This window comes from Paralichthys olivaceus, chromosome 10 (genome assembly GCF_024713975.1).
Source record: "Paralichthys olivaceus isolate ysfri-2021 chromosome 10, ASM2471397v2, whole genome shotgun sequence".
Taxonomy (NCBI): domain Eukaryota; kingdom Metazoa; phylum Chordata; class Actinopteri; order Pleuronectiformes; family Paralichthyidae; genus Paralichthys; species Paralichthys olivaceus.
Window position 1 is genome coordinate 17,234,002 of NC_091102.1, and position 24,536 is coordinate 17,258,537.

The 24,536-nt window shown below is 42.1% G+C and overlaps 2 protein-coding genes and 1 long non-coding RNA gene across 3 annotated transcripts in view; all 3 read right to left on the bottom strand.

Annotated features, from left to right (window-relative positions):
* Window positions 1-2,163, bottom strand: LOC138411924 (uncharacterized). Its single transcript, XR_011244412.1, has 2 exons — window positions 1,796-2,163; window positions 1-1,704 (listed from the first exon to the last, which is right to left on the bottom strand). It is a non-coding gene; the product is annotated as an uncharacterized lncRNA (long non-coding RNA).
* Window positions 2,164-3,001: 838 nt separating this feature from the next.
* umps (uridine monophosphate synthetase) lies at window positions 3,002-9,736 on the bottom strand. The gene is made up of 10 exons (XM_069533014.1): window positions 9,500-9,736; window positions 8,340-8,493; window positions 7,832-7,956; window positions 7,518-7,702; window positions 7,337-7,431; window positions 6,730-6,890; window positions 6,532-6,649; window positions 6,252-6,427; window positions 6,056-6,170; window positions 3,002-4,456 (listed from the first exon to the last, which is right to left on the bottom strand). The coding sequence occupies exons 1-10, from the start codon at window positions 9,647-9,649 to the stop codon at window positions 4,278-4,280; spliced, it is 1,458 nt and encodes a 485-aa protein (XP_069389115.1). The 5' UTR covers window positions 9,650-9,736; the 3' UTR covers window positions 3,002-4,277.
* A 5,975-nt stretch (window positions 9,737-15,711) lies between these two features.
* The window catches only part of fn1a (fibronectin 1a), a 33,512-nt gene continuing 24,687 nt past the window's right edge, over window positions 15,712-24,536 (bottom strand). The window contains exons 35-49 of the mRNA XM_020090026.2: window positions 24,168-24,379; window positions 23,299-23,386; window positions 22,932-23,117; window positions 22,735-22,824; window positions 22,358-22,549; window positions 22,151-22,240; window positions 20,977-21,085; window positions 20,594-20,813; window positions 20,004-20,174; window positions 19,752-19,890; window positions 19,419-19,586; window positions 18,201-18,326; window positions 17,917-18,023; window positions 17,637-17,756; window positions 15,712-16,809 (exon numbers count right to left, since the gene is read on the bottom strand). Of these exons, the coding sequence (XP_019945585.1) occupies window positions 16,741-16,809; window positions 17,637-17,756; window positions 17,917-18,023; window positions 18,201-18,326; window positions 19,419-19,586; window positions 19,752-19,890; window positions 20,004-20,174; window positions 20,594-20,813; window positions 20,977-21,085; window positions 22,151-22,240; window positions 22,358-22,549; window positions 22,735-22,824; window positions 22,932-23,117; window positions 23,299-23,386; window positions 24,168-24,379 (2,087 nt within the window). The 3' untranslated portion in view covers window positions 15,712-16,740. The remainder of the gene's footprint in view (window positions 16,810-17,636; window positions 17,757-17,916; window positions 18,024-18,200; window positions 18,327-19,418; window positions 19,587-19,751; window positions 19,891-20,003; window positions 20,175-20,593; window positions 20,814-20,976; window positions 21,086-22,150; window positions 22,241-22,357; window positions 22,550-22,734; window positions 22,825-22,931; window positions 23,118-23,298; window positions 23,387-24,167; window positions 24,380-24,536) is intronic.

Genomic DNA, 24,536 nt, shown 5'->3' on the forward strand with positions numbered 1-24,536 from the left:
CACCATTCAAAAATACTTTTAATTGCATAGTTTAATGTGTTTGATTTTCAGCCAAAAAACGAGAAGTCAAAAGTAAAAGCAGCAACTCCTCTTATTTCGATGAAGTGTAGAGACAGATTTCAACTGCAAAGAATTTCAAAGGAAGATGGTTTGAACCAAGTCTTTGGTAGATATCTCATTTTTTTCCTCATTTAATTAATTAAAAACATTGTGAAAATGTCAAAACAAATTCAAATAGGTAGGTTTATTTTAGTAAGGTAAGATTACATAAACCCTCATCAGTTGTTGGATAAAAAGAAAGACATCAGTGTTAATTCAGATAAGGAACTTAAAGGCATATGATCTTTAACATAAGAAACAATGAAAGTCATGAATGGTAAAAGCGCAATGTCTGAATACTACATCTTATAGCATCCAGATGACAGATGGCCCATATCAGATATCTGCTGTGTGTGAGTGCTTAATGTTTAGTTAATGATTAACATAACCTCCCATTAAGCCCATCTCTCTGCTCCCCGGTGCTCGCCTACAGCCTCAGTTCATGACGTAGGAGATGGACAGTAATGAATAGGCCCCCAGTGGAAAATACACACTCTCATCATGAATGTGCCAATGGGAAAATGATTAGCAAAAATAAAGCTCCACAGGGAGATGCAGCTTATCACCCATATACCATTGTAAATGTCAGTCTCCTCAGCAGGCTGCCTACGATATGACATCGTCCAGGTGCAGTTCAAATAGGCACATAAATCTAAACAGAGATAGACCTTCACTTGGACACTTTCCCAACGACAGTTACAAGTTTATCAGTGGTGATGGTATCATGGGTGAGCTGAGCAGACAGGTTTTTCACAAACATATGGTTTCATGTTTGACTGGCTCACTTTATACGTTTTCACTAAAAACAAGATAATACATGTTGGATTGAGGCTGAAACTTCCTGCCTTGATAACATCTCTGAATTCAACTGCTTTGCTCTTTTTACTTTAATCCACAAGCAAAACATAATCTGCTCAAATGAGTATTTTTAATCAAGTTTTAATGGTCTTTCTTTTCCTGCAGGTGAATGATTGGGACTCCACAAGTCAGGTAACATGTGGGTCAGAGGCTGCAATGTCTTTCTATGGAGCATTGCGTGAAGCCACCTGTATGCAAATAAGGTCACCTCAGTGAAATGTTCCACACACCTGGAGCAGCATACTGACACTATTGACGCTGTTGTTGAGCTGTCTAATATGGAGAAGACTTCACTGCGCCTGTGCTTTCTTCGAAATGTATTGTATTTGATTTTCATAAAAAGAATTTGGATCACTGATGTTGGCTGCAACATCTGGCCTCACCTTGCAGACGCCTTTCATTTAAATACACTAAATACCAGTGAGAACAAAGCCCTTGAAACTTTCTTTGCTCATCCTTTGTATAGATTAAGGCTTCAAAGTGCTTTAAGGGCAGCGATCGTCTCCCATGACCAAAACCATCTTTGCGCTTTTTTCCAGTTGCCAACCCGTACCTGCGTAACGCGAGCCGAACGAACAAAACTTCATCTTCAGGTATTGTACGTGAGGCTCAACGTGAAGCAAATACGGACATGAAAAAAAAGTCACAGAGGCGACCACGGTGAGACAACGCTCCTGGAGACAGAGAGGGAGGGAGAAAGGTGCCCGAGCGCGTAACAGCTGGTTTCTCCGGGTGGTGTCAGGAAACCTTTGGGAGGAAGATTCAGAAAAGTTAGAACAACAAGTCAAAGTAAAGACAGCGACTCTGAAGCCAATGAAGTGAAACGTATTTAACTTACCTTGAGAAGATACAAAGAAACAAAAGGTCAACGTGCGCAACCTTAGTCAGGTTTGGCTCAGCTTTTACGCGCACTGAATGTGTGCTTTGTGTGACAGGTATACACCTTTTATACCTCTACATGCTCCCTGTCTCTCTCTCTCTCTCCACCCCTCCTGCATGAAAAAAAGGGGGGGGGGAGAAAAAGAGAGAGAGTGGATCCTCAGGGTGCGCACAGACACCTGTCGCACGGTGCGTTGCTCTGATCCAATATTGACATAGAGGGGGGAGGGTGCGTGTGTTGGAGATGCACTCTCTCCCTCTCTCGCCACACACACACACACACGTTTTTGAATTTTTCTCACCAACCCCTTACCTCCATCCAAAGCCCCATCCCTCTCCTGTGCCAGGCAACGTGTCTGACCTTTGTGCCTGTTAAAAAAAAAAAGCCTCATTGTAACGTAGCTACCTGTCGACTCAATATGTCCCATTCAACTCCTGCTCGGGCATCATTTCCATATCATATACCTTGCAAATGACTGTGCTGCTGGGTGGATCTGGCTCACCCTGCCCAACAACTCTTTTGGGGGGAAGCTGTGGAATCCCCCTGATGTGGAGGGGAAATGTTTGAGGTTTAAACTTGATCTGTTACATGAAGTAAAAACATTTAAGCATTTACCAGGAAGAGGGCTAAAGTTTAGAGATGCATCATGGGAAATGTAGGATCCTGTTTTTGAAGCATGAATTATAAATACACAGGACTGCAAGTACAGTATATTTTCACATCTCCTGCTTTAGTTTGGATGCTTTTTAAAAATCTGTCTCACAATTTTTCAGCAGCACAAGGAAGAGAAGTGAAAATAAAGATAGAATATGAAGACATCTAAATAGAAAGAAATATAATTATTTTACAAACATGTCAAATTTAGTGAAAACACTTATATCAAATTAAATTGCATATTTTAGGTTATTTCTTAAAATGTTTTAGGAAGGTTAAGAAATTTAAACAAGGATATGATTTGATTGCATATACATTTCATAAGAGATCAATCAAAACCAACAAAATGTCTGAGAATATTGCACTATTCATTTCAACTGTCACCCAAATGAACAGTATTTGTTCACTTATTTGATCATTTTATGATTCCTTCAAACAGGAATTTGAATTTGGTCACTGTAAAGTCAGTTTGACAGGTGAGCATCATTTAGCATTAAATATGAAACAATGTTGAAACAATAACTTTTATTGAGTTCATTTTACAAAAAAGACACCGCATCTTCTTTTAAGAGACTTAGTGGCATGAAAACCCAAAACTGCAAGCCTGTAAGAGAGAACACTTCATATATAACCATTAAATGAAGCAGAGTACCACAAACTGTTTTCACTGCATTCCCATTAGTTTCAAATTCACAACTGTGGCGGCCCCAGATCTCAGTTGGCAAAGACTTTGAAAGGGAGGAGTCAAACTGAAGGCAGTTCTTTCTTGTTTATCAACTTGTCTTTTTTGGAGAGAGTAAATAACCAGTGGGCAACTTCTTCCAAATGATGTTCTGTGAACTCAGTGATCTGTGAGTCACTTTAGAAATAAATTATTGCCTCAACTACACTTCTGTTGTTAAGCAGCATGGACGGCAGTGGAGTTAATTGTATCAGTTGCAGCTTTCTCTTGATTTGTGACTCACAGTAATCAGAGGGAAGAAACTGATCACACAGAATCAAGACTGATGGAAAAGCCTGAAATCATATGAAGCAAATGGTTCTTATGAACAGTGATGTGGAAAATACAGCTTCAGCAACTCCATGTACAAAAGATGCTGGATAGTGAGCTATAAAAACCAAAGCCCCAAATTTCAACGGAAATATAGTACAACCGTTAACTAGGAGTTCCCATCCACACCCTTATTTGTACAACAATATTTGGTGTAGTATTTAAGCAATTCCACACAAAGCATATACAGGAATTGTGTGCAAAAGATAAAGAAAAGCATCACTGGAATTGGGGATCTTTGTCAAGGGAAAGACACCTGGATTGATATTTTGGTGCATTTAAGATAAATAGCAATTAAAACAGACTCTTCTATGTTACACACATTCTGTCCTCAATTTGAAGCATTTAACTGAATGTGGATTAAACCTGGTGAGATGTTCTCTCAGCTGATCAGGTGTCAGGTTGGGTTTTGCAGTGGATGAATTGGAGGGAATCAGGAAAACGTTTAAAGCAGCTTATTTAAAGGACAGAACGGAAAAACAGCCTAATTAACAGTAACTCGTCTGATCCCGAACGTCTACAAGGTATGACCTGCAAACAGTCTGCTTGTGAACGAACAGGTTATTTTGCATTGAAATTGTATGTTTCCATGTTTCTATGGATACAATCATGTGCACCCGGATCTATGTGGACTATGCAAAATAAATACTCCCAGGTCATCTGCACAGCTGATTATTAGAATTGTAATTTAAGTTTGACATGGGACGTAACAATGAAGACACTACTTCTGAGCTCCTATTGGCCGCTCTGACCCAGTCGCTTTGTGTAAGCATCCCAACCCGTCTTTCTGTACGACTCAGCAGCTTTCAGCCAATCGGGAGCCTCCAGGACACCCCGTCCCACGATGATGATGTCAGAGGCTTTGCTGTGGATTACTTCCTCTGGGGTGGTGTACTGTTGGCCCAACACGTCACCTGTATGAAGAGAGATGGGATGCATGACTGAGGACTGGAGCGAGGGACAGGTTGTTGTGCACTGGCAAGAAAATGTGTGTTTTCTTGTGCTATAGCACCACCCAGTGTTAAAGATGAGTCACAACACCAAAACCAAAAAAGGTTTCAAAGTCCATTCTGCTTAAGGGTTTTCTGTCTTAAGAGATATCACCTCACTTCTGGCAAAGAAATGATGCTCAGACATTTACATCATAATTTGGACAGAAATTCATGTGATACTTCTGCTGGCTCCATATTCCACTGGATTAGTAATGAGTGGACAACTATGGCTTTGAAGTCAATACTTCTTTCATGCATCTGCACTAACTAAACGCACTCATAGGAAAAGGTTTCTGTGACTTTAACCTTTAAACTCCTAATTCTAATCAGTTCATACTTGAGTATTTATGAACAGCTGTGTCAAAATGAAGAAATCTCCTCAAGGCGTTCTTAAGATATCCTGTTCATAAGAATCGGGTTTACACATACATGGAATTTGCTGTGGTGTGTTTGTGAAGAGAAAACATGTCACGTCTTCATCTTCTCTTGGTTTACTGGTGGATCGTTCCTCATACGGCAGAGATGTTGTGCTGCTGTGTCATGTGACATCATCAGCTTTACACAAGTTTTCTTTGATGCTTTAAAGTCAAATGTTCACACGCAACTCAACGAGGAGAGACAGAGCAAATACTCAAACCCTAATTTTCTGATTGTTTTACAGCGGCTATGTTCTTAAGCACAAAAAACAACATCCTGGAGGTTTTGTGTAACTATAGACAGGATTCAGCTTCAGACATGTATACCTGCTGTCAGTGACAGGTATACCTCCGCTCACAGACACATTCAGCAAGTCACCTTAACTTTTCTTAACCAAGTTTGACTTTTCAGAATTAACTTTTACAAGAACGACCTTTTTCATTCGTGTGTGTGTGTGGTTTCTCATTGTAGATAATTAACAAATTAATAAATACAATTCAGTTGAATTTTAGTATATCATATTAGATTATAATAATACCAGTTTCAGATATCTACTATTTCATTCTGACTAGTCATAATTCAAGTTCATGATATCTACAACAACACACTGACTAGTTCAAACTTAATTTAAGGTATCTTGACTTTAGGTGAATTTACAACATCTTGAACTTGGATTATGATTAAATTGTACATGTATGTAATTGGAACTTATTCAAGTTGAAGATGTCTATAATTCATATATAAACAGAATTGTGCAAGAAGACAAAGTAACTTTTGAGGGTAAAATGTAGCTTTTGTCTTTCTAGCTAATTATTGATAGAATAAAATTGATTATCAAACTCATCATTAGTTGGAGCCCTAGATTACACTGTATATAATTCAGCTTTGTTGTCATTCTTCTAGTTGTATTTCTTCTAGTTGGACAGAGTAGTAAGACGTATATTAGTACTAAACACATCCTGAAACTTCTGAGCGTCACAGATCTATGATATAATGGTGCTCAGTGTCGCTGTGTGTGTGTGTGTGTGGTCTAAATGCATGAATTCTAAAATGAAACCTAAAGGCTGATACAATTATTGGTCTGATGAAAAAGTTTCAGTTCACCTCCAGCCTGCATCTGCACCCCGGGGGTCATGTGGATGAACTCCGGCCTGTTGCTGAGCTTGGAGCCACAGATGAAGCCGATCACAAAGTCTGACTGCTCCTCTGCCATCTTCAGCTGTGAGCACAGAGAACAGAGATAAACCACTAATAACCTGTAGCTATAGGAGATGGACAACATACGGAGGAACATGCGTACCACAGCCTTTGTGTATTCGCCAGTGGCCAGTGATCCCTGGGAGCTCATCTGCGCTATAAGCAAACAGCCTCGGCCCAGACTCTTTCCTACAGCACTCAGACCCTTCACCACACCGGGCCCCGGCACCGCATGAGCATTCACAATGTGGGACCAAGATGAAATCTGGTACAAACCACCTGGAAGACAGGAAGCCATGAGCACTGTCAAGCAACTTCAACAAGATAAAGTTTTGTGACATTTTATGAATAAGCCTCATACAAATTTGGACAAATCTTCTAACCTTGGTACTGATGCTTGACTGTGTTTCCAATGTCGGCAAATTTGCGGTCTTCAAAGATCAGAAAGTTGTGTTTCTGGGCCAATTCCTGCAGTTTCTGGCTGAAGTCTGCCGTGAAGTCCTGTCGGCAGACATGACACGATCAGTGCATTTGTCTTGACAAAGTTCTGCTTTGCAAAAAGAGCGGTTCCAATCCTTTACCTCGAGGATGTCGACATGCGTCTTCAGCACGCAGATCTTGGGACCCACAGAGTCGGCCAGCTGGAGAAGCTCCTCGCTGCTGGTGACGTCCGCCGACACGCAGAGGTTTGACCGTTTCTCCTCCATGAGCTTCAGCAGCTTTGATGCCTGAGGGTGAATGTCTGGAGAAAAAAAGAGGGGAGAGTAAAGGAGAGGATATTTTTTTTACTATCCAATATGGAGAAGCATAACTTTACTAAATTTAATACAGAGGGGCAAAAACATTTTGTCAATTATATTTAGCTTGTCATACAGATGGGGTGTTTAATTAAGTTGCAAGACTCCGTTTAAGGAATGTATCAAGCTGCATCAAGCTCCTGCCTTTCACACAAGAGCTTGATGCAGCTGTCAGACATATTCATAACCACAATTCCAGAACGATCAGGGGAGGTTAGGCCGTGAAGTTTTGGGAAACATTCCTGCTATACGCTGTGGTATTAGCACGAAAAGTTCAGGAAAACGTCTGGAAAAACTGCCTGGGACATTTGTGTCCTCTCATACGGCCCCTCCAGATAATCTCAGGAAAATGTCAGAAGTTCATTCCAGGCCTGAAAGCAGATTTAGTTACTTGGCAGTTTGGCTCTGTCTGCATAGCTCAGCTCCAGGTTCTCCACACACGGCTTCTTCGTGGCAGGAACGCCATTGCCGTTCTCTTCCTTGGACCTGGAAGAGGCAAGTTGCAAATGTCACTTTCAAAAACACAAACTCACATATATGTCACTAAAAAGAGAAAGGCTGCTCAACTGTACCTGAAAGTGTTTTCCATGATAAACTTGCGGACGCTCTGAGCAGTTTGGGTGTCGATGCGTTCGGCTGCCAGCAGCACGTTGAGCAGCTTGGACATGGAGATGATGGGATAGAGGCGGATTCCCCGAGACGCCAACATCGCCGCAGCACCTTGCTCTCTGTCCACTAGGACGATGGCATCTGTCACCTAGACAAATCATACGAACATTAGAAAATCCCACTCTCCGAGCCAATGTAAAAATCATCTCTGTACTTCTACAACCACTGCAGTGATCAATCACTGAGACATCATCACCACTGTAATCGGATACTGAACCTTAAGCCCCTCTTTGTTGAGGACTTCAGAAGTCTCCAAGATGCTGCTGCCGCTGGTCACGGTGTCCTCGATGATCAGACATGTGTCCCCCTCACGATACAACCCCTCCACCATACGCTTGGTCCCTAGAAGACGGACATGAGGAAGCTTAACAGCCACTATTATGAAATACTTATACTGAAATAATAAGTTGCTTTGGTCATATTTGAGGGATGGATTGTCTCGTGTTTTTTAATGAGCTTTAATTAGTTCTCAATCATGTGAGAACCCAGATGTAGGATCAAACATTATAAAATAGAAAACTCCCAGGCTTGGCTAATTCCTCACTGACAAATACAGGGTCAGTCCTCTGGAAAGTTTACTGTGTAGGATTTAATGACATATGGCAGAGAACTTGTATTTTACCATCATTAGAATACCAGTTGCTTGGCTTGATCCCACTAAATCCTACACACTGGACCTTTAAAAACCAGGTGGATTGATTCTGTCCTTCCCTCTCAGCACCCACCATAGTCCTTGGCCTCCTTTCGTCTGATGAGCATGGGCAGTTCATGCCCGGAGCAGATAATCGTGGCTATAGGCAGGGCTGTGTACGGAACCCCGCACACCGAGTCAAACTGGAGACCCTCCTCTTCCACTCGCTGGTACATGAGACTTGACACCTGAAAGTAAAACGTTTACAGCAACAATAAGGTCTAAATGTAACAACAGAGTGACCACTGCAGGGGACATAGACACATCTAATGTGCTGTCTTTCGAGGTTCAATGCATTTTATGATCATGTTTTAAACTCCAGAAACGCTCAGACCTCACAGGCTGACAACTTTCAGACAAATCTGGTTCTTTTGTGGAACCTTGTATTGGCTTTTAGGTTCATCACATACATTCTCATTAAGGCAGGTTGTGCTCTATCGTAAAAACAGAGTCCCCGGTTTGTTGAGTCAGCTCGGACAATATTTTCAATGTCAGTGCAGAAGCCCTGTGATAAGTGGTACATTGATGAATGTGCAGTTCAGTAGACACATTGTTTAGTAAACAATAGAATCATGTTTGTGACTCTATTTTTACAGAATGGCTAATGCTAAATAATACAATTGTTTTTGCCATCATTTACACTTATTACTTCCAATGTTGTATTACACATCTGCTGTCTTTGACTATAGATCATATCATTGGCTGGATTTGATTTTAAATGACATTGTACTAATGTGCTTGTTACCTTTGCTGGTTTGTATTCTGGTTTTTATTTTTCCTCTTTGCTGAAGCACTTTGAAACTGCTGCTTTGACAGGAGCTATACAGAAAGAAGCTATTGCTTTTAGTTTTTGTAATAACGTTATGTATTAGATACTATATTTGATCTTAAATGATAATGAGCTTGTTGCCTTTGGGAGCGAGGATTCCAATAGATATACGTCAGCGTGTTGAGTTGATAAACAGCCACGTGTGCTCTAATTATAACTTGCAGAGCGGAAATCAACACGGATATAAGAACAGGTTGTCTTCATGAGGTGGTGGAGCAGCAGGATGAATCACAGTGTGTGTGTGTGTGTGTGTGTGTGTGTGTGTGTGTGTGTGTGTGTGTGTGTGTGTGTGTGTGTGTGTGTGTGTGTGTGTGTGTGTGTGCGCCACACGTTTTAAGTTTTAGTCATGCAGCAGTAGTGATCACCTGGTTCATGAGAGCAGGGTGAGACACCATCACCCTCAGGTCGATGTAGATCGGCGTCATCATGCCGCTCTTCAGCTTGTACTCTCCAAACTTCACCGCGTCCACATCGTAGAGCTTCAGAATCAGACTGTCGATACACGTGTTCGCCATCTTCTCGTCTGTTAACAACAGCACGACTCCCGCTCTCTCGGTGACATGTGGCCTCAGCTCCTCTTCCTGAGCGGCAGTGACATAGTCAGCACTTGTCACAATAAGAGCATCATGATTTTTGAAGAATGTCGACTTACTGAACTGGACATTTGTGCGCAGACCGAGGTTTCCTTTACATCATTTAGATGTACAAAATATATAGTAATTACACATTTGTTCAATCACTACACTATCATATTCAATATGTGATCCAGAGCGACTCTGTGAAACTGTATGATAAATAACTTAATTTTATCTTGTACAACTACTACTTCTACTTCTAATAATAATAATAATAACTATATAGCCAAAAAAAAAGGAATCTAGCCGTAGAAAAGAAAATATAAAGAACAAACGTTTTATATTGTGGTCATTTGTTGTACACTATTTAATTGAAGCATCACTCAGAAAAAATGACAATGACAATAATAATAAAAACTAAAGATGGAACAACTGAACCATTGACAGTTTATCTTAAAAACGTACTGAAATGGTTGATTAATTAATCGTCTAAACCATTGTGAATACATTTTATGTTTTTTGTTTGATTAAGCAACTCATCATTTCAGTAGATACCGTATCCTTTATACAGCTGCTATTTTACGCAATTTATTCTGAAGGAAAAAACAACCTTGTGATTTAATACTTCCGGTATTAGATCCGTTTGTTTTTCAGAATAAAACTGTCCACAGCTTGTCTTCTCTAATCCTGCAGAAACTCCGACATGTCATTGTTTTAGATCACGTCTTTAAAACTCTTCATTAGATGTGGCTGCCATCAGTTTGGATGGAATTAGAGGCAAAAAATTTATTTTTTCAAGGGTGCTCGAGGATCTTGGGTATAAAGAAGTTTCAGGGAATTTGTTACCAATACACACTCTAATACATTAAATATTGTGTAGGACTTATATTATGCCATGACACATTTTTGTTTCACAAGTGGGAGATCACAGAGTGCTCTAGATTTGGAGCTGTTTGTGCTCCTGTCTGTGATGTTTTGATAAGGTGAACCTTGATAGTCTGTACCTCAAGATGGCGCCGTACTAACGGGTGCCTGTCGTAGCTGCTCCGTGTATTACTGTCGGTCTTTTGTGTTTTTATTACGTTTGCTGTTTGTTTTTTATATTTATTTTTGCACTGCTCTGTGCATCTTCGTGCCGCACAAAGACGAGATGCTTTTGCAACCGATTGGACACTTTTTATCACTTTTAACCGCACTTCGGTCTCTTCGGATCACTGGAAGCATGCCGGCAACACACGCCGGCATTGTTTACACCCGCGACCAGCTGATGGCCCTGAGGCACACCCCCCTCTTGGCCGGAGAGAGACCCACCATCCCGGAGGAACTAAAGAAGAGACGGCGGGGCTGTAGAGCGGGGCTTAAACGGAGGATGGCGAAGAGGAAGTTTAAGCCCTTCATCCCTGCAGTTATCACTGGAAACGTGAGGTCGCTGGCAAATAAAGTGGACGAACTGGAAGCGCTCATCAGAACGCAGAGGGAGTACAGGGAGTCCAGTATTGTGTGTCTCACGGAAACGTGGCTGCACGAGCAGATACCGGACTCCAACGTCACCATTCCCGGCTTCCAGACGGTTCGAGCCGACAGAGACACCACCGCGACCGGCAAGAAGAAAGGAGGGGGTCTCGCCGTGCTCGTGAACAACAGGTGGTGTCACCCCGGGTACGTCACCGTCAAACAGCGTGTATGCAACCCGGACATCGAGCTCGTCGCAGTCGGACTTCGTCCATATTATTTGCCGAGGGAGTTTACCAGTGTTTTCGCCATCACTGTTTATATTCCTCCATCTGGGAACGCAGCAGCAGCGTGTGACGTCATCCACACTGTAACTGCAGGATTACAAACACAACACCCCGGGGCCTTCATCGTCATCACAGGTGACTTTAACCATGCTTCCCTCTCATCCACACTCCCAACATTCTTCCAGTTTGTAAAATGTGCCACCCGTGACAATAAGACTTTGGACCTGCTGTATGCAAATGTTAAGGATGCATACAGCTCCACTGCCCTGCCACCACTGGGCAGATCAGACCACAACCTAGTCCTGCTCTCCCCATCATACAAGCCTGTGGTTCAGCGGCACCCAGTCAAAGTGAGGACAGTGAGGAAATGGACTCCTGAGGCCATGGAAACACTGCGTGGAGCGCTGGAGGCCACAGACTGGGATGCTCTGTATGAGCCACATGGTGAGGACATTGATGGCATGACTGACTGTGTCTCTGAGTACATTGGGTTCTGCATAGACAACACCATCCCCACTAAAGAGGTCCGCTGTTACCCAAATAACAAACCGTGGGTAACAAGCGACCTGAAGGCCCTTCTCAACGAGAAGAAGAGAGCCTTTAGATCACGGGACAGAGCAGAACTCAAACGGGTACAAAGGGAGCTAAAGCGCAGCATCAGGGAGAGCAAGGACAACTACAGAAGAAAACTGGAGCACAAACTGGAGGACAACAATAGCAGAGACGTCTGGAGTGGGATGAAGGAGATCACCGGCTTCCAGAGGAGAGGTGAGGGAGCAACGGGGGATGAACGACGTGCGAACGAGCTGAACACGTTCTTCAATAGGTTCAACAACAACCCCCCCACCCCCAGCGGACCCTCCACTGCCTCTACTGCTTCTCAGAGCAACAACCCCCCACCTCCCCCCACCACCCTCTGCCCCACACCACACCCGTCACCATCTCCCCCCACCCCTCCGCTGGCTTTCACCACAGACTTTTTCACACCTTCCACCCCCGGGACATCCTCACATCACCCACAGTCCCCCACCACCACCACCTCCTGCAACACACACCTCTTTGCATCACCCTCAAACCCACCACTGACATCCCCTACCCTCCAGTCTGGACTGCACATCACAGCCAGCCAGGTGAGGAGAGAGCTGGAGAGGCTCAAACACAGGAAAGCTGCTGGACCGGACCGCATCAGCCCTCGTGTGCTGAAGGCATGTTCCAGCCAGCTCTGTGGAGTCCTCCAGCACCTCTTCAACCTGAGCCTACACCTTCAGAGAGTGCCAGTGCTCTGGAAAACATCCTGCCTGGTCCCAGTGCCCAAAAAAGGACGCCCTGCTGCACTGGAGGACTACAGGCCGGTGGCACTGACCTCTCACATCATGAAGGTCATGGAGAGACTGGTATTGGCACACCTCAGACCACTGGTGTGCCCATCACAAGACCCCCTGCAGTTTGCATATCAGCCCCATGTTGGGGTTGATGATGCAATCATCTACCTGCTGCAGAAGGCCTACTCCTCTCTGGACAGACCCAACACCTCAGTCCGGATCATGTTTTTTGATTTCTCCAGCGCCTTCAACACCATCCAGCCCAGACTGCTGAAGGCCAAACTGGAGGGCACGCGGGTGAGTGCTCCCCTCATCACTTGGGTCGATGACTATCTGACGGGCAGACCACAGTTTGTGAGATTACAGAACTGTGTGTCTGATCGTCTGATCAGTAACATCGGGGCCCCCCAGGGAACTGTACTGTCCCCCTTCCTCTTCACCACATACACTGCTGATTTTAAGCACTGCACTGAGTCGTGTCATCTGCAGAAGTTCTCTGATGACACGGCCATTGTGGGGTGTGTTGAGGGCGGGGGGGAGGCTGAGTACAGGGACCTGGTCGACCGCTTTGTGAAGTGGTGTGGGGAGAACCGCCTGCAGCTCAACGTGGAGAAGACGAAGGAGATGGTGGTGGATTTCAGGAGGAACAAGCCCGTGCCCTCTCCTGTCTGCATCGGTGGGACGGATGTGGAGGTGGTACCTGCATACAAGTACCTGGGTATCACACTGGATAATAAACTGGACTGGTCCACTCACACAGAGGCCGTCTACAAGAAGGGCCTGAGCCGGCTTTACTTCCTGAGGAGGCTCGGGTCCTTCAATGTCTGCAACAAGATGCTGCAGATGTTCTATCAGTCTGTTGTGGCGAGCACCATTTTCTTTGCTGTGGTGTCCTGGGGTGCGGGCATCAAGGCAAAGGACGCCAACAGACTGAACAAAATCATCAGGAAAGCCGAGTCTGTGGTTGGCTCTAAGCTTGTCACCCTGGAGGAGGTGGTGGAGAACAGGATGCTGGCAAAACTGCTGGCAATCATGGACAATCCCTCTCACCCCCTCCACAAAACACTGGACAAGCTAAAGAGCAGCTTCAGCCACAGGCTCATCCAACCCCGCTGCTCTAAGGAGCGATACAGGAAATCGTTCCTCCCAACCGCAATAAGACTCTATAACTCATCTACCTCTGTCAGAGCCACCATCACAGAACTGCACTAATATACCTATCACCCTTGCACCATGTACCCTGCACTACACTACGTGTGTTAATTTAAACCACTTTAATATTACAGACCTTTTTATACAATAATATTGTCTTTTGCACATCCAGTCCACGTATTCTTACACTGCCAGTATATTGTATAGTCAAGTACTTATAATTATACCCTACTATATATTATATATCATATCATATTATATCATACTCTGCATACTCTGCATATTCTCTGTATATTCTTCGGATTTACAAGTCTATATACACATATTTATACATGTGTACATGCTATTATTATATTATTATTATCACTACTACTACTACTATTATTATTATTATATATACTATTGCTGCCATTATTACTATATACTGCTATTATATTGGTATAATTACTGTCTATATAAATATATATTATGTTATATTGTATACTATATATATATATATAAATATATACTGTACTAATATTCTTATATACTGTCTAACAATAACATTACCATCATATCATTATTACTATTATCATCATATTGCCACTGCACTACTTGTCTGCCTATTCATCTTGTGTTTCTGTTTCTGTTCTTTTTACCTAAATGTTTTGTTTTGTTTTGTTTTGTTCTATTGCATTGTGTTTTGTTGTGTTCCGATACACAAGCTGCTATGACACCTTAATTTCCCTCCGGGGATGAATAAAGTACTCTATCTATCTATCTATCTATCTATCTCATGAGGGTAAAGGGCATGTTGTCATTACTTATGTTGATAGACTGCAATCTGTTCCCTCACATTTGATATAATGCTAACATGTCTCTACTGTATTTCAAACTTTTTAGATCGCGTGTACATTAGACCAAGAATCTCCTCTGTTGAAAATGTTGTAATAAATAATGTCAAGTATAGACAACTAAGGCTCATTGACTTCATTCATTTATTCACTGATTTTAAAGTTCAGCCATCTTTCATCAGACGTCCGTGATTTGTCTTCCTCGATGGATAGTTTATATTTACATTTAATTATTTGGCAGATGCTTTTTATCCAAAGCAACTTACAACTGAGGGACGACACTAAACCTTCTGTAGCCGTAGTATGTAATAAGTGTAAAATCTGTTCAATAAGACAAAGCGTCCTAGTTACGATAGTGGCAGTATATTGCAGTGCGTAAATTCTCATCACATGGATCAGCTTACAAATCAATTTAACATATCTTGGTTGTACAACTTACCCTATGTCTACTTAAATAGTTCACCCAAAAATGAAAATTCATTCATTATCTACTCATGACTATGTTATAGTTCCATTCTTTGCAATAACAAATAGGTATCCACTCCTCTACTTTAAAGTATTTATCAATCTGCACTTATTAGTTTTTCTTTTGCCTGATTTTAAACTTGTTTTTTTAAATACATTTACATTGAGTTTCAGCAGTAGCAACTCTAATGTTGTTGCTTTCTCTTGTACCATGACAGTAAGCTTCCTATTCTTCTATATTCTATTCTTTGATTAGCATTATTGAATTGTTCCAAAACTCAACCTGCTGCTTTGCATAATGTTTTACCATTAATAATGAAATAGATCGTAACCATTGGGGACACCAAAGTGATGGGGCAGTTGACCATCAATGACTTTATGTGATATGTTTTTACCATTGCTGTCTATATGCTCATTATGTCATAGGAGTGCGTGAGTGTTTGCCTCCCCCTGCCCGCTTTACCCTCCCAGAGAGAAAGAAAACCAAAAAGAATTGTCTTGGATTTTTATTAAAAAGAGTCAATCCACAGTAGTTCAGAGTTTGGCACCATCAATATAAAAACATGTTAAATCAAAAATAAAGTGTACACCCCAAATTAGCATTAAACAAAATGCCTGAATAAAAAGGGATAAATAAAAAAATACAAACATTTATGTAATTAAAATGCATTTCACTTGGAAATAATGGCGATTTTTTTACCCCATTCATTTTTGAAGCAAGAGTCTAACTTTTGGTCAGTCAGCTTTGGCTCTATAGATTGTAGATGCGCTACAAGGCAATGTTTTTAACACACTCAAAGGTAACAGTGCTTATCTTTTTAAGAAGGTGTGCAGTTTTTATTTGTAAATCAAAGAGTTATTAGTGACCAGTTGATCTGTTCATATCAAGAGGGACAGGACACTTTTACAACTGTTACCCCCTTCATTATAAAGAATACAAAATGCAGTCTACAATTAGTCTACCTTAATGTCTTCTGTGTACATGTTAGTCACAAAAAGACTCATAAATTGTGGTAAGTACGTCAAATGCGGCTACAGGTATCATCAGGAGTTTGTAGTGGTGAGTTCAGTTTTGTTCAAAAAGAAGAGGATTGTAATGGAATGTTCTGAAATCAAATGTATCAAATGAAGTCAAAAAAGTACCAATGCAACAGTAAAAATACACAACAATACTGCATCTGGTGGTGTGTGTGTGTGTGTGTGTGTGGTAGGGTTTGGGTTGGAGGTGATAAAGCAGCAGGACTTGTGCGCTGATAGACTTGTGTCATTTGATTCAGAAATCCATGTTTTTGGTGAAGAATAGCAGATCACAACATGAACAGTGGTAAAAGTCTTTGAACAGGCACAGTTGGTTGGTGTAGAAAAGTCTTTGTTAAGGCACTAAAATTTAGTGGTGGTGGTGGGGGGGCGGGGGCTTTCAGGCACAAATCTAATGGAGAGGTCTTTACATGACAGCAGGAGGAGGCTTCCATCCTGACAGGGGTCTCGCGTTTCCTCATTCACTCCCACTCCTTCCGTCTCTACTCTGTGGGGCTTTGAGCATCTGCGAGCAGCTCGGGCCTCAAGCATTCGATTGGACACTGGATGTTCTGGATGACAGGAAAGAGGGAGGGGCAAGAAGAGAAGGAAAGTAGACGAGGATAGGATTAGTTTTGGCTGGATCTACAGCAACTTCTATATTTTGTATTGGAGAGAGACAGGATTTAATACATTTTAATCAAACATTTTTTAAACTAAAATGTTTTAAATGGATATCCCTGTTATTGGTCAAAGTATCATATACTGTATATCAGAGGTTTCACTAGTTAACACTGTGCATCGTTGTCGACCAGTCGTTAACTGCAGTTTAGCACAGTGCAGTAATACAGCAGTGGCAGTGCATCTCCAGCAGATATCCAGCAGGGAGTGCTGTTGTTGTTGAAAACTAGTTGACAAAGGCCTAGTTGTGATGTGTGAGGTTAATGCTGGGGATTAACTACATGTACGTATCATGGCTGCCTCTAATATTCTGCCTCCATTTGGTGCATCGATTATGAACGTGAAATTAACATGATGTGTCCGTGGGATACCGTACACATCCAATATGGAATAACGATTTTGCATGTGTGTTTTGACGAGCCATTTCTCTTTACACTAACCACTTCTGTTAGTAGGTCATGTTAGTATTAATGCAATTGTTGTTAATTATATTAAACTAAACAATTGTGAATATTATGCCACCTGTGGACAAACACAATAAGGGTCAGACAATTAAATACCTGCTGTAATTAGCAGTAGTCGTAAATACCCTACTGTACATACATGATTGTGTTGATCTCGTACTAAATATCATTTAGCTTTTTTCTCCATCTACAATAGTTTAGCAGAATAAAAAATGCAACAATATTAGACATCAAATTCAAAGTGAGCCACTGACCAGTTTGCGTAGAGCGTTTTCTCTGTACCGGTCGAAGACTTCTGCGCTGACAGGTTGCAGGAGGTCAGCGTCTACATCCGTCTGTGTACCTGGCCTTCTGCAGTTCTCACAACGCCAGCCCTACAGAAAGATGAACGCACATACGCAAATACTCAGGCCACATGGTTTCCATCATGCTACGCAACTGAATGCATAGACAGAGAGGCAGACAAACAGAGTATCTGCCAATATTTTCTAGTATGAACGCTCAGAAAACACACACATGCACAGTGTTACCCACCTGTTGTCCTCCAGAGCAGGTACAGGTACAGATGGCACCCATATATTCTTTCTGCCACTGGTCTCCCACACGGTACATTTTTCCATTGTCATAACATGTCGACTCATCTGGAGGGTGAAAGAAGCATATTCAAATTGTTGCCTGCTGAAGATCTAGAAGTTTGAGTTACGTTAAAAATGGGCTGGAGTAAGTTAATGAAAACCATAAGGTGTGTTCAGTCTGAGTGTGAACTGGGCAGAAGTTATTGCCAGCAGGGATATGTAGCGTGTAGTGTGTTTACTTACGGGGTTCACACTTGAATTCTCCTTTGCCATTTCCCATGCAGGTGCAGCTCATCATGTGACCATTTTCCACGCGGCGATCCCACTTTTCTCCGATGCGATAGTTGTTGCCGTTGTCGTGACACCACTCTGGATGAGGAGAAGAAGCAGAGAGAGGGAAAGAAAGAGGGGGAGGAGAGTGTGAAGCAAGGGGGTGAAGATAGAAATACATGAGGAAGAGATGTAGAAGTGAGGAGATAATAAATTGGAGATGAAGAATAGAGCAAAGAAGGAATAAAATGAAGGAAGGGGTGTGAGAGAAGTTCATTAGTTTAGGTAAAGAGCAGACAGACATCACCTGGAGTGACACTGCAGTGACAGATTCAGAACATTCATCTGATTTCAACACAGTGCAGTACAAATTACAGTGTCTATGAAACACAATCAAAACTAGGCATTCATCTTCACTGTGCAAAATACATTTCAGACATCAGATAAAGACAAACTTCAGAACAGTCACAGAGTTTCGCTGGTTTCCACTTGAAATTGCAAGTTCTTTCAGTTGGAGATAAACAGAGACGTACAGACAGTGTGCAGACCTAAAACCTACGCAGATGAATGATGATGAGCTCAGTTTCTGGTATTGTCGTGTTAGCTATGAAGACAATACAAAAAAAACTGAGGCGGAGGTTAGCTATTTCGCTGACATACACATATGTGTGACTGGACCCTTACTGTGAAGTTTTCACAGATTATAGAGATATATCATTTAGGCCAGTATGAGCAAACCACAGACACAACTGCTTCAGTAACCATGAAGCAGTTCAACTGGTTGAAACATGTTATACATTGCACAGAAAACATTTTCTCCACAATGTATTTATGTAGAAAATAGTTGCTTTAGAAAAGATTGGATGCTCACACTGAGATCGTATTACTGCATGATGCTGCACATAGAACATGAACTGACCAATTCTATGGCTTCAGCACCACAATAGTTAAGGAATTTATAATATGTATAATGTAAAATATGCTTATTAATAAATAAAGTATTTAATGAATCAGTCCATCTTATGACTTAATGCTCATTAAGCAAGTCTTTTGAGTTTGTGCTCATTAAATAATTCTCTCTTATAAATTCCTTTTGTGTAAATCACATAGAATTATTGCACTTTTAATTCCATGTTGTGTAGTTGGGTGTTATAGCAAAGCATGCAGGGTTGGTGTTATTAAGCCACTCACTGGATGAATCACATCTAAAATGACCACTGCCCAGGCCGAGACAGTGGCACCACAGCTTGAAACCCGTCTCAGACATGCGCTCCCACTCGGAGCCCAGCTCGTGATAGGTGTGTGTGAACGTGTCGTAACACACGTCCCGGTTGGCGGTAATGGGAATGTCACCTGGAACTAAGGGAGGGAAGAAAAATATGTTTAGAAAGGACTACATTGCGTATATATATATATTTAAATACATACTATTCATGGTAAGGATTGCTTTTCACAGTATTATGAATGCATGTCAAAGTCAAGCTTATTGAGCTGAATGAAAAATTATGCTTTTGTGGACTGTACCGGCATTGCCAACGGTTACGACTTCCTCCAGAACCTTCTCTTTAGCCCCGCCCCTCATGGCCTCCACCAAAACATTGTAGGACGCTCCAGATGTCAGGCCAATCAGTGTGGCGCTGTTCGAAGTGCCAGGAAGACGCATCTATATGGAGGAGGTCAAAGTTAATGAGGGGTCTTTAGTTTTCCAGCAGTAAATATATGTGCATGTGTGTGTTTGTCTAGTGTGTGTGTGTGTGTGTGTGTGTGTGTGTGTACCTGGAAGCCCCGCTCCTCCATGTGAGTAATGGGATTACAGGACACCTCATACTCTGAGGTCTGAGGAATGGGCTGCCAGGAGATGGCTGTGATTGTCTGTGCTTCCTGGGGCAGCTCCGTCTCGTTGTCGGGGAAACCGAATGCGAGACCAGGCAGAGGACCGTCGCTCACCTACGACATCAAACACACAGCGTACAGACACCGTGAAATCGTGACATCACTGAGGACAAGACAGTGACATTGACATTTTGACAGAAGAAATTAAATTAAAGGTTCAACAGTTAATTTATTGGCTACCCCACAAAATGTAATATTTCTCATTGAGGGGAGCTGAGAACTTTCAATCAGTTTCTTGCGGCTCGTTGATTTGGTTTTAGCTTCAACTCTGAACTCAACACAATAAACCATCTAAGAATCTGTCGACATGAACATCCTATTACATAAAATGTGACTAATTTTAATTTAAACAGCGAAGACAAGTACAGATGCCCAAATTTTATCAGTGACTTCAGAGCAGATAAGAGCAAATTATTTGACAACAGTAATAAAACCAGATCAGATTTACATCAGAGCATTTGAGGCTAACGCACCTTGACCAGTGGTACTCTGTTCCCGTCAGGGCCTGCTACAGGAATATAGACAAGGGGCTCTCTGAGAGTGGGTCTCTGGCCCTCTTTGGGTCCACTGTAGGGGCCATTAAGTCCATTATTAGGGCCCAGGTTCTGGTACTCTGTGTAGATGTGCTGGCCCTGCTGGTCTGGCTGGTATTGACCACTAGTGCCAGCCAAGTGCACGTGGTTGGAGTTGAAACTGGACACAGAAAAAGGAGAAAGATAAAGAAAGATGATGAGGAATGAAAACAGAGGTAAAGCATGATTAAAAGACATTCTATAAGTATGGCGGTGTAATGGATTTTCCATTCCTAAGCCTAGTAAACATTATCAGGTAACAGCATGATTGTACAGGTTCTTACATCTTGTCATTGAAGGACTCAGGGACATCCAGGATGTCTGTGCTGGGTCGGTAAGGAACAGGAAGCTGAGGCAGCTCAGGGACCAATAGCTGATGATCTGTGGCTGGCTCTGATTGGACAACAAACACATGTAGGCCAGCTGTTAGACGTAAACAAGGCAAAGCAGAAATGATTGTTTTCACTGTGTTACAACTAGAGGAGGACTGTCCATCTGGTTTAATGTGACACTCATATAGCAACAGCAGTTACATTATTTAAGGGAAAACCAGATTCCATCAGAAATGTAGGATTAAAAATCAGCTGGTCAATCCACACCACTTTAAGATTTGTATTAGCAACTAAGATGGATGCAGTACATTTTCATGCATTGCTTCTCATACTCTGAAAAGTGTTACTTGGCTATAATAACACTATAATTACCTAACACAACCTAACACTAACAGCAGTTTATCTGCAGAGCATGTCAGCCTGGACATAAGCACAATGCCAAGGCTTTTCTGTAATTCAACAGAAGAACGGAATGAAGCCAGCAGGGGGCAGTATAGCATAACTCTAAAACTACAAGAGCTGTAGAAATGAAATGATATGACCAAGAATGGTTTTGTTAATAGAATTGATCATTACTATTTAAATGTGATGGTGTATTTTATCATGAATGGATAAAACATGTGCAGTGGTTGCAAGAGAAATGATTTATTAAAACAATCAGAACCAATGGAGAGAGGAGATATATCTCAAGTACCATTCATCTTCAATCACCTTATATAAAAACAACATTATAATGGGTAGTGTGCATGTGTCGACTGTGCAATATATATTTGCTGACTCATTAATTGTCTAAACTTGCTGTAATGTAACAGTAAAAGCTGTATCCTTTCTAAACATCTTGGTTGAGAGAGTTCTGTCTGCTTTTTTTCATGCTGGAAGTATTCATTTTAGTCAGTAAAATACCAAACGTCCCTCTGGAGAACAATGAAGTATTTCTGAGTAATCGTTGATTTCATGGTTTTATGTCACAGTTGGACTGAACAACTTCAGAATGTCATGATTTAAGCTGAAAGGGTGAAAAGTATTTCTACAAAATAACATCAGGAGATAGAGAAGAAACTGTATTTTGAGTTTTAATATCTTAACATAAGAGCAATTCACACTCAAATCAAACAGTGGTACTTACGTGTTCTGGCTTTGCCCACTAGAGGTGTGCTTCTCAAAGTGTTCTGCAGTGCAACGATCTTAATGACATACTCTGTTCCTGGTTTCAGACCTGTGACCAAACAATAATCACACATCAGTGGGTTTATTTCTTATCCGTCACATTTTAAAATCATTGTATTTGCATGCACTGTGCGTCCCGGGGATCTGTGTCATGTTCTGCACTCACCACTGACGGTGGCGTAGCTTTGACCTGTGTGGGGCCTGGGGATAACTTCTCGAGGCAAACCCCCGGCCTCCTCGTAGGTGACGTAGTACCCAGTGACCCCGGGGCTACGGGACGGCTCCCACGTGAAAGAGATGCTGTTCGGGTTCAGGGAGGTGAAGCGAATGCTGGTGGGCGGGATGACCAAAGGTTTAGCTGGAAGGAGACAGACATTAAAGTAAATACTTAACAACTCTTTCAAAAACATGTTTGGGCACAAGTTCTGTATAATCAGCAGATACCACACTCAATGCTAATCACACCAAATATTTAAGTATTACACAACATCTGCCACTCTCCAAAACACTGACTGAGACTACAGGGCAGGGTTTGATGGGTACCTGTGGTGGCAGTGAGTGTGAGAGGTGCGCTGCGTCCATTCCCTTTCAGGGTGTAGATGTTGATCTTGTAACTAGTGCCAGGCTCCAGACCTGAGATAGAGACACAGACAAATTAATGAGGGACTGTGTGTAGTAACAGCAACGCATGACACCTGCCAGTTTATTCTTTGTGTGTTTACATTCTCACATCCGTGTACCTGTAATAGTGAACGAGCGTGAGTCGGGGGTGATGGTCTTTTTGATGGTCACATAGCCTGTTGTGGAGGATGTGGGTGTGGCCTCCACCAGGAAGCCGGAGATGGTTTCCGTCTTGGAGCGCCAGGTCAGAGTGATGGAGGAGTCGTTAACGTCGGAGATACGAACGCGGCGAGGTGGGCTGATATCTGCAGGAAGATGAGGAAGAGGGAAGTGAGGGTGAGATGGCAATGAACAAAACGAGGAAAGAAAGAGTGTAATGGAGTGTGGGATGGTTGTTTGCTAAGAACAAAGTTAAAGCATCAACAACACCATCTTAATGTCTTCCTGTATGAAAACTTTGTGTAAATGTTTGAGTTAAAGACTCACTCTCCAAAGTGGTGACCTCTCCTTGGACTGGTCGGCTGGTCAGAGAGTTTTTCAGGGCATAAACATGGACCTCATATGTGGTTGCAATCTAATGGAGACGGAGGAAAAGAGAAAAAAAAAATCAAATCAGTGTTGCACAATCTCCACAGAACAGAGTTGCAGTATCCTGGCTGCTGCTACAATTACCACTGTTTGTTCATGTTTACACGTTTATATCCACATGTATCAGCCTGCCTATGTATTACTTTTATTTCTTTCAGCCATGTTTGGGGAGTTTGCATGCCTCCACGTGCGTGTTTGTCACTGCACGCCTCAGGTGTATTAGAGTGTACTGTGTGAAAGCTGAGGCTGGAAATTTCCAGTACGTTAAGATTATATATTTACCTCCACAGAGGAGGTTATGTTTTTATCTGTGTTGTATCTTGATTAAATAAAATCAGGCACATTAATGGGACTAATTTCTTATGAGTGTGTGTTATCTGGTGCAGATCCAAAGAAAAATCTGTATGTGGTGACTTTAAATGTGATTTCACGAGGGGGCTGTTGAGCTTTGGTGGATTTATGTGCTTGCTGAGTGCATTCTAGTTTTTAAAGCTTTATATTGATTTTGTTTGTTACAGTTAGCAATTTCATCTAGCTATTTCACTAGGGCATAACATCAACTTGTGTTTACCTAAAGTGTACCAAAATAATATCAACCTGTGAATATTTTGTTTGGCTCTTGTTGCAAGGTAAAGGAAATGTATGAAGGCACAATATTCACTAATATGGATGTCCTTAGTTCAGCTCCACAGCACTGACACTCACTTCTGTTCAATAAATGAGAAAGAACAAGGGTCCTTCACTCCCCTTCATAGACCAACACTCACCATGAGCCCAGGGATGTGTGCCTGAGTGGCGTCTGGGGCCAGGTTGATCTCTTTGGTTGGTCCGCTCTTGTTCTTTGGGTTCACCACCACACGGTAGCCTGTGAGGCCTTTGAGGCCGTTCAGGCGGTTCTCCTGACTCGGCACAGCCCAGTGTATTGTGAAGGAGGTGGGGCCAACCTGGGAGAACTGGAGGTTGGTGGGGGGTGAGATGGCTGGGGGAGGAAAGAGAAGTAAAAGATGGTTAGAGGGTTAACAGAGGGACACATTCGATTAACACAGTCAAGTAATAATAACTTTCATACAATTTTATTGTTTTTATTTTTCTTCTCTTCTCTGACATGTTATTATTTTTTCATCCATATTTACCTA

What these genes read in the sequence shown, in the direction of transcription:
- umps (XM_069533014.1), bottom strand. Translation starts at nt 9,649, where the DNA reads ATGGCGAACACGTGTATCGACAGTCTGATTCTGAAGCTCTACGATGTG. An exon ending in TCAACAAAGAGGGGCTTAAG is followed by an intron (nt 7,703 to 7,831) that starts GTTCAGTATCCG and finishes TGATTTGTCTAG; the next exon opens with GTGACAGATGCCATCGTCCT. An exon ending in GGTGCAGATGCAGGCTGGAG is followed by an intron (nt 4,457 to 6,055) that starts GTGAACTGAAAC and finishes CTCTTCATACAG; the next exon opens with GTGACGTGTTGGGCCAACAG.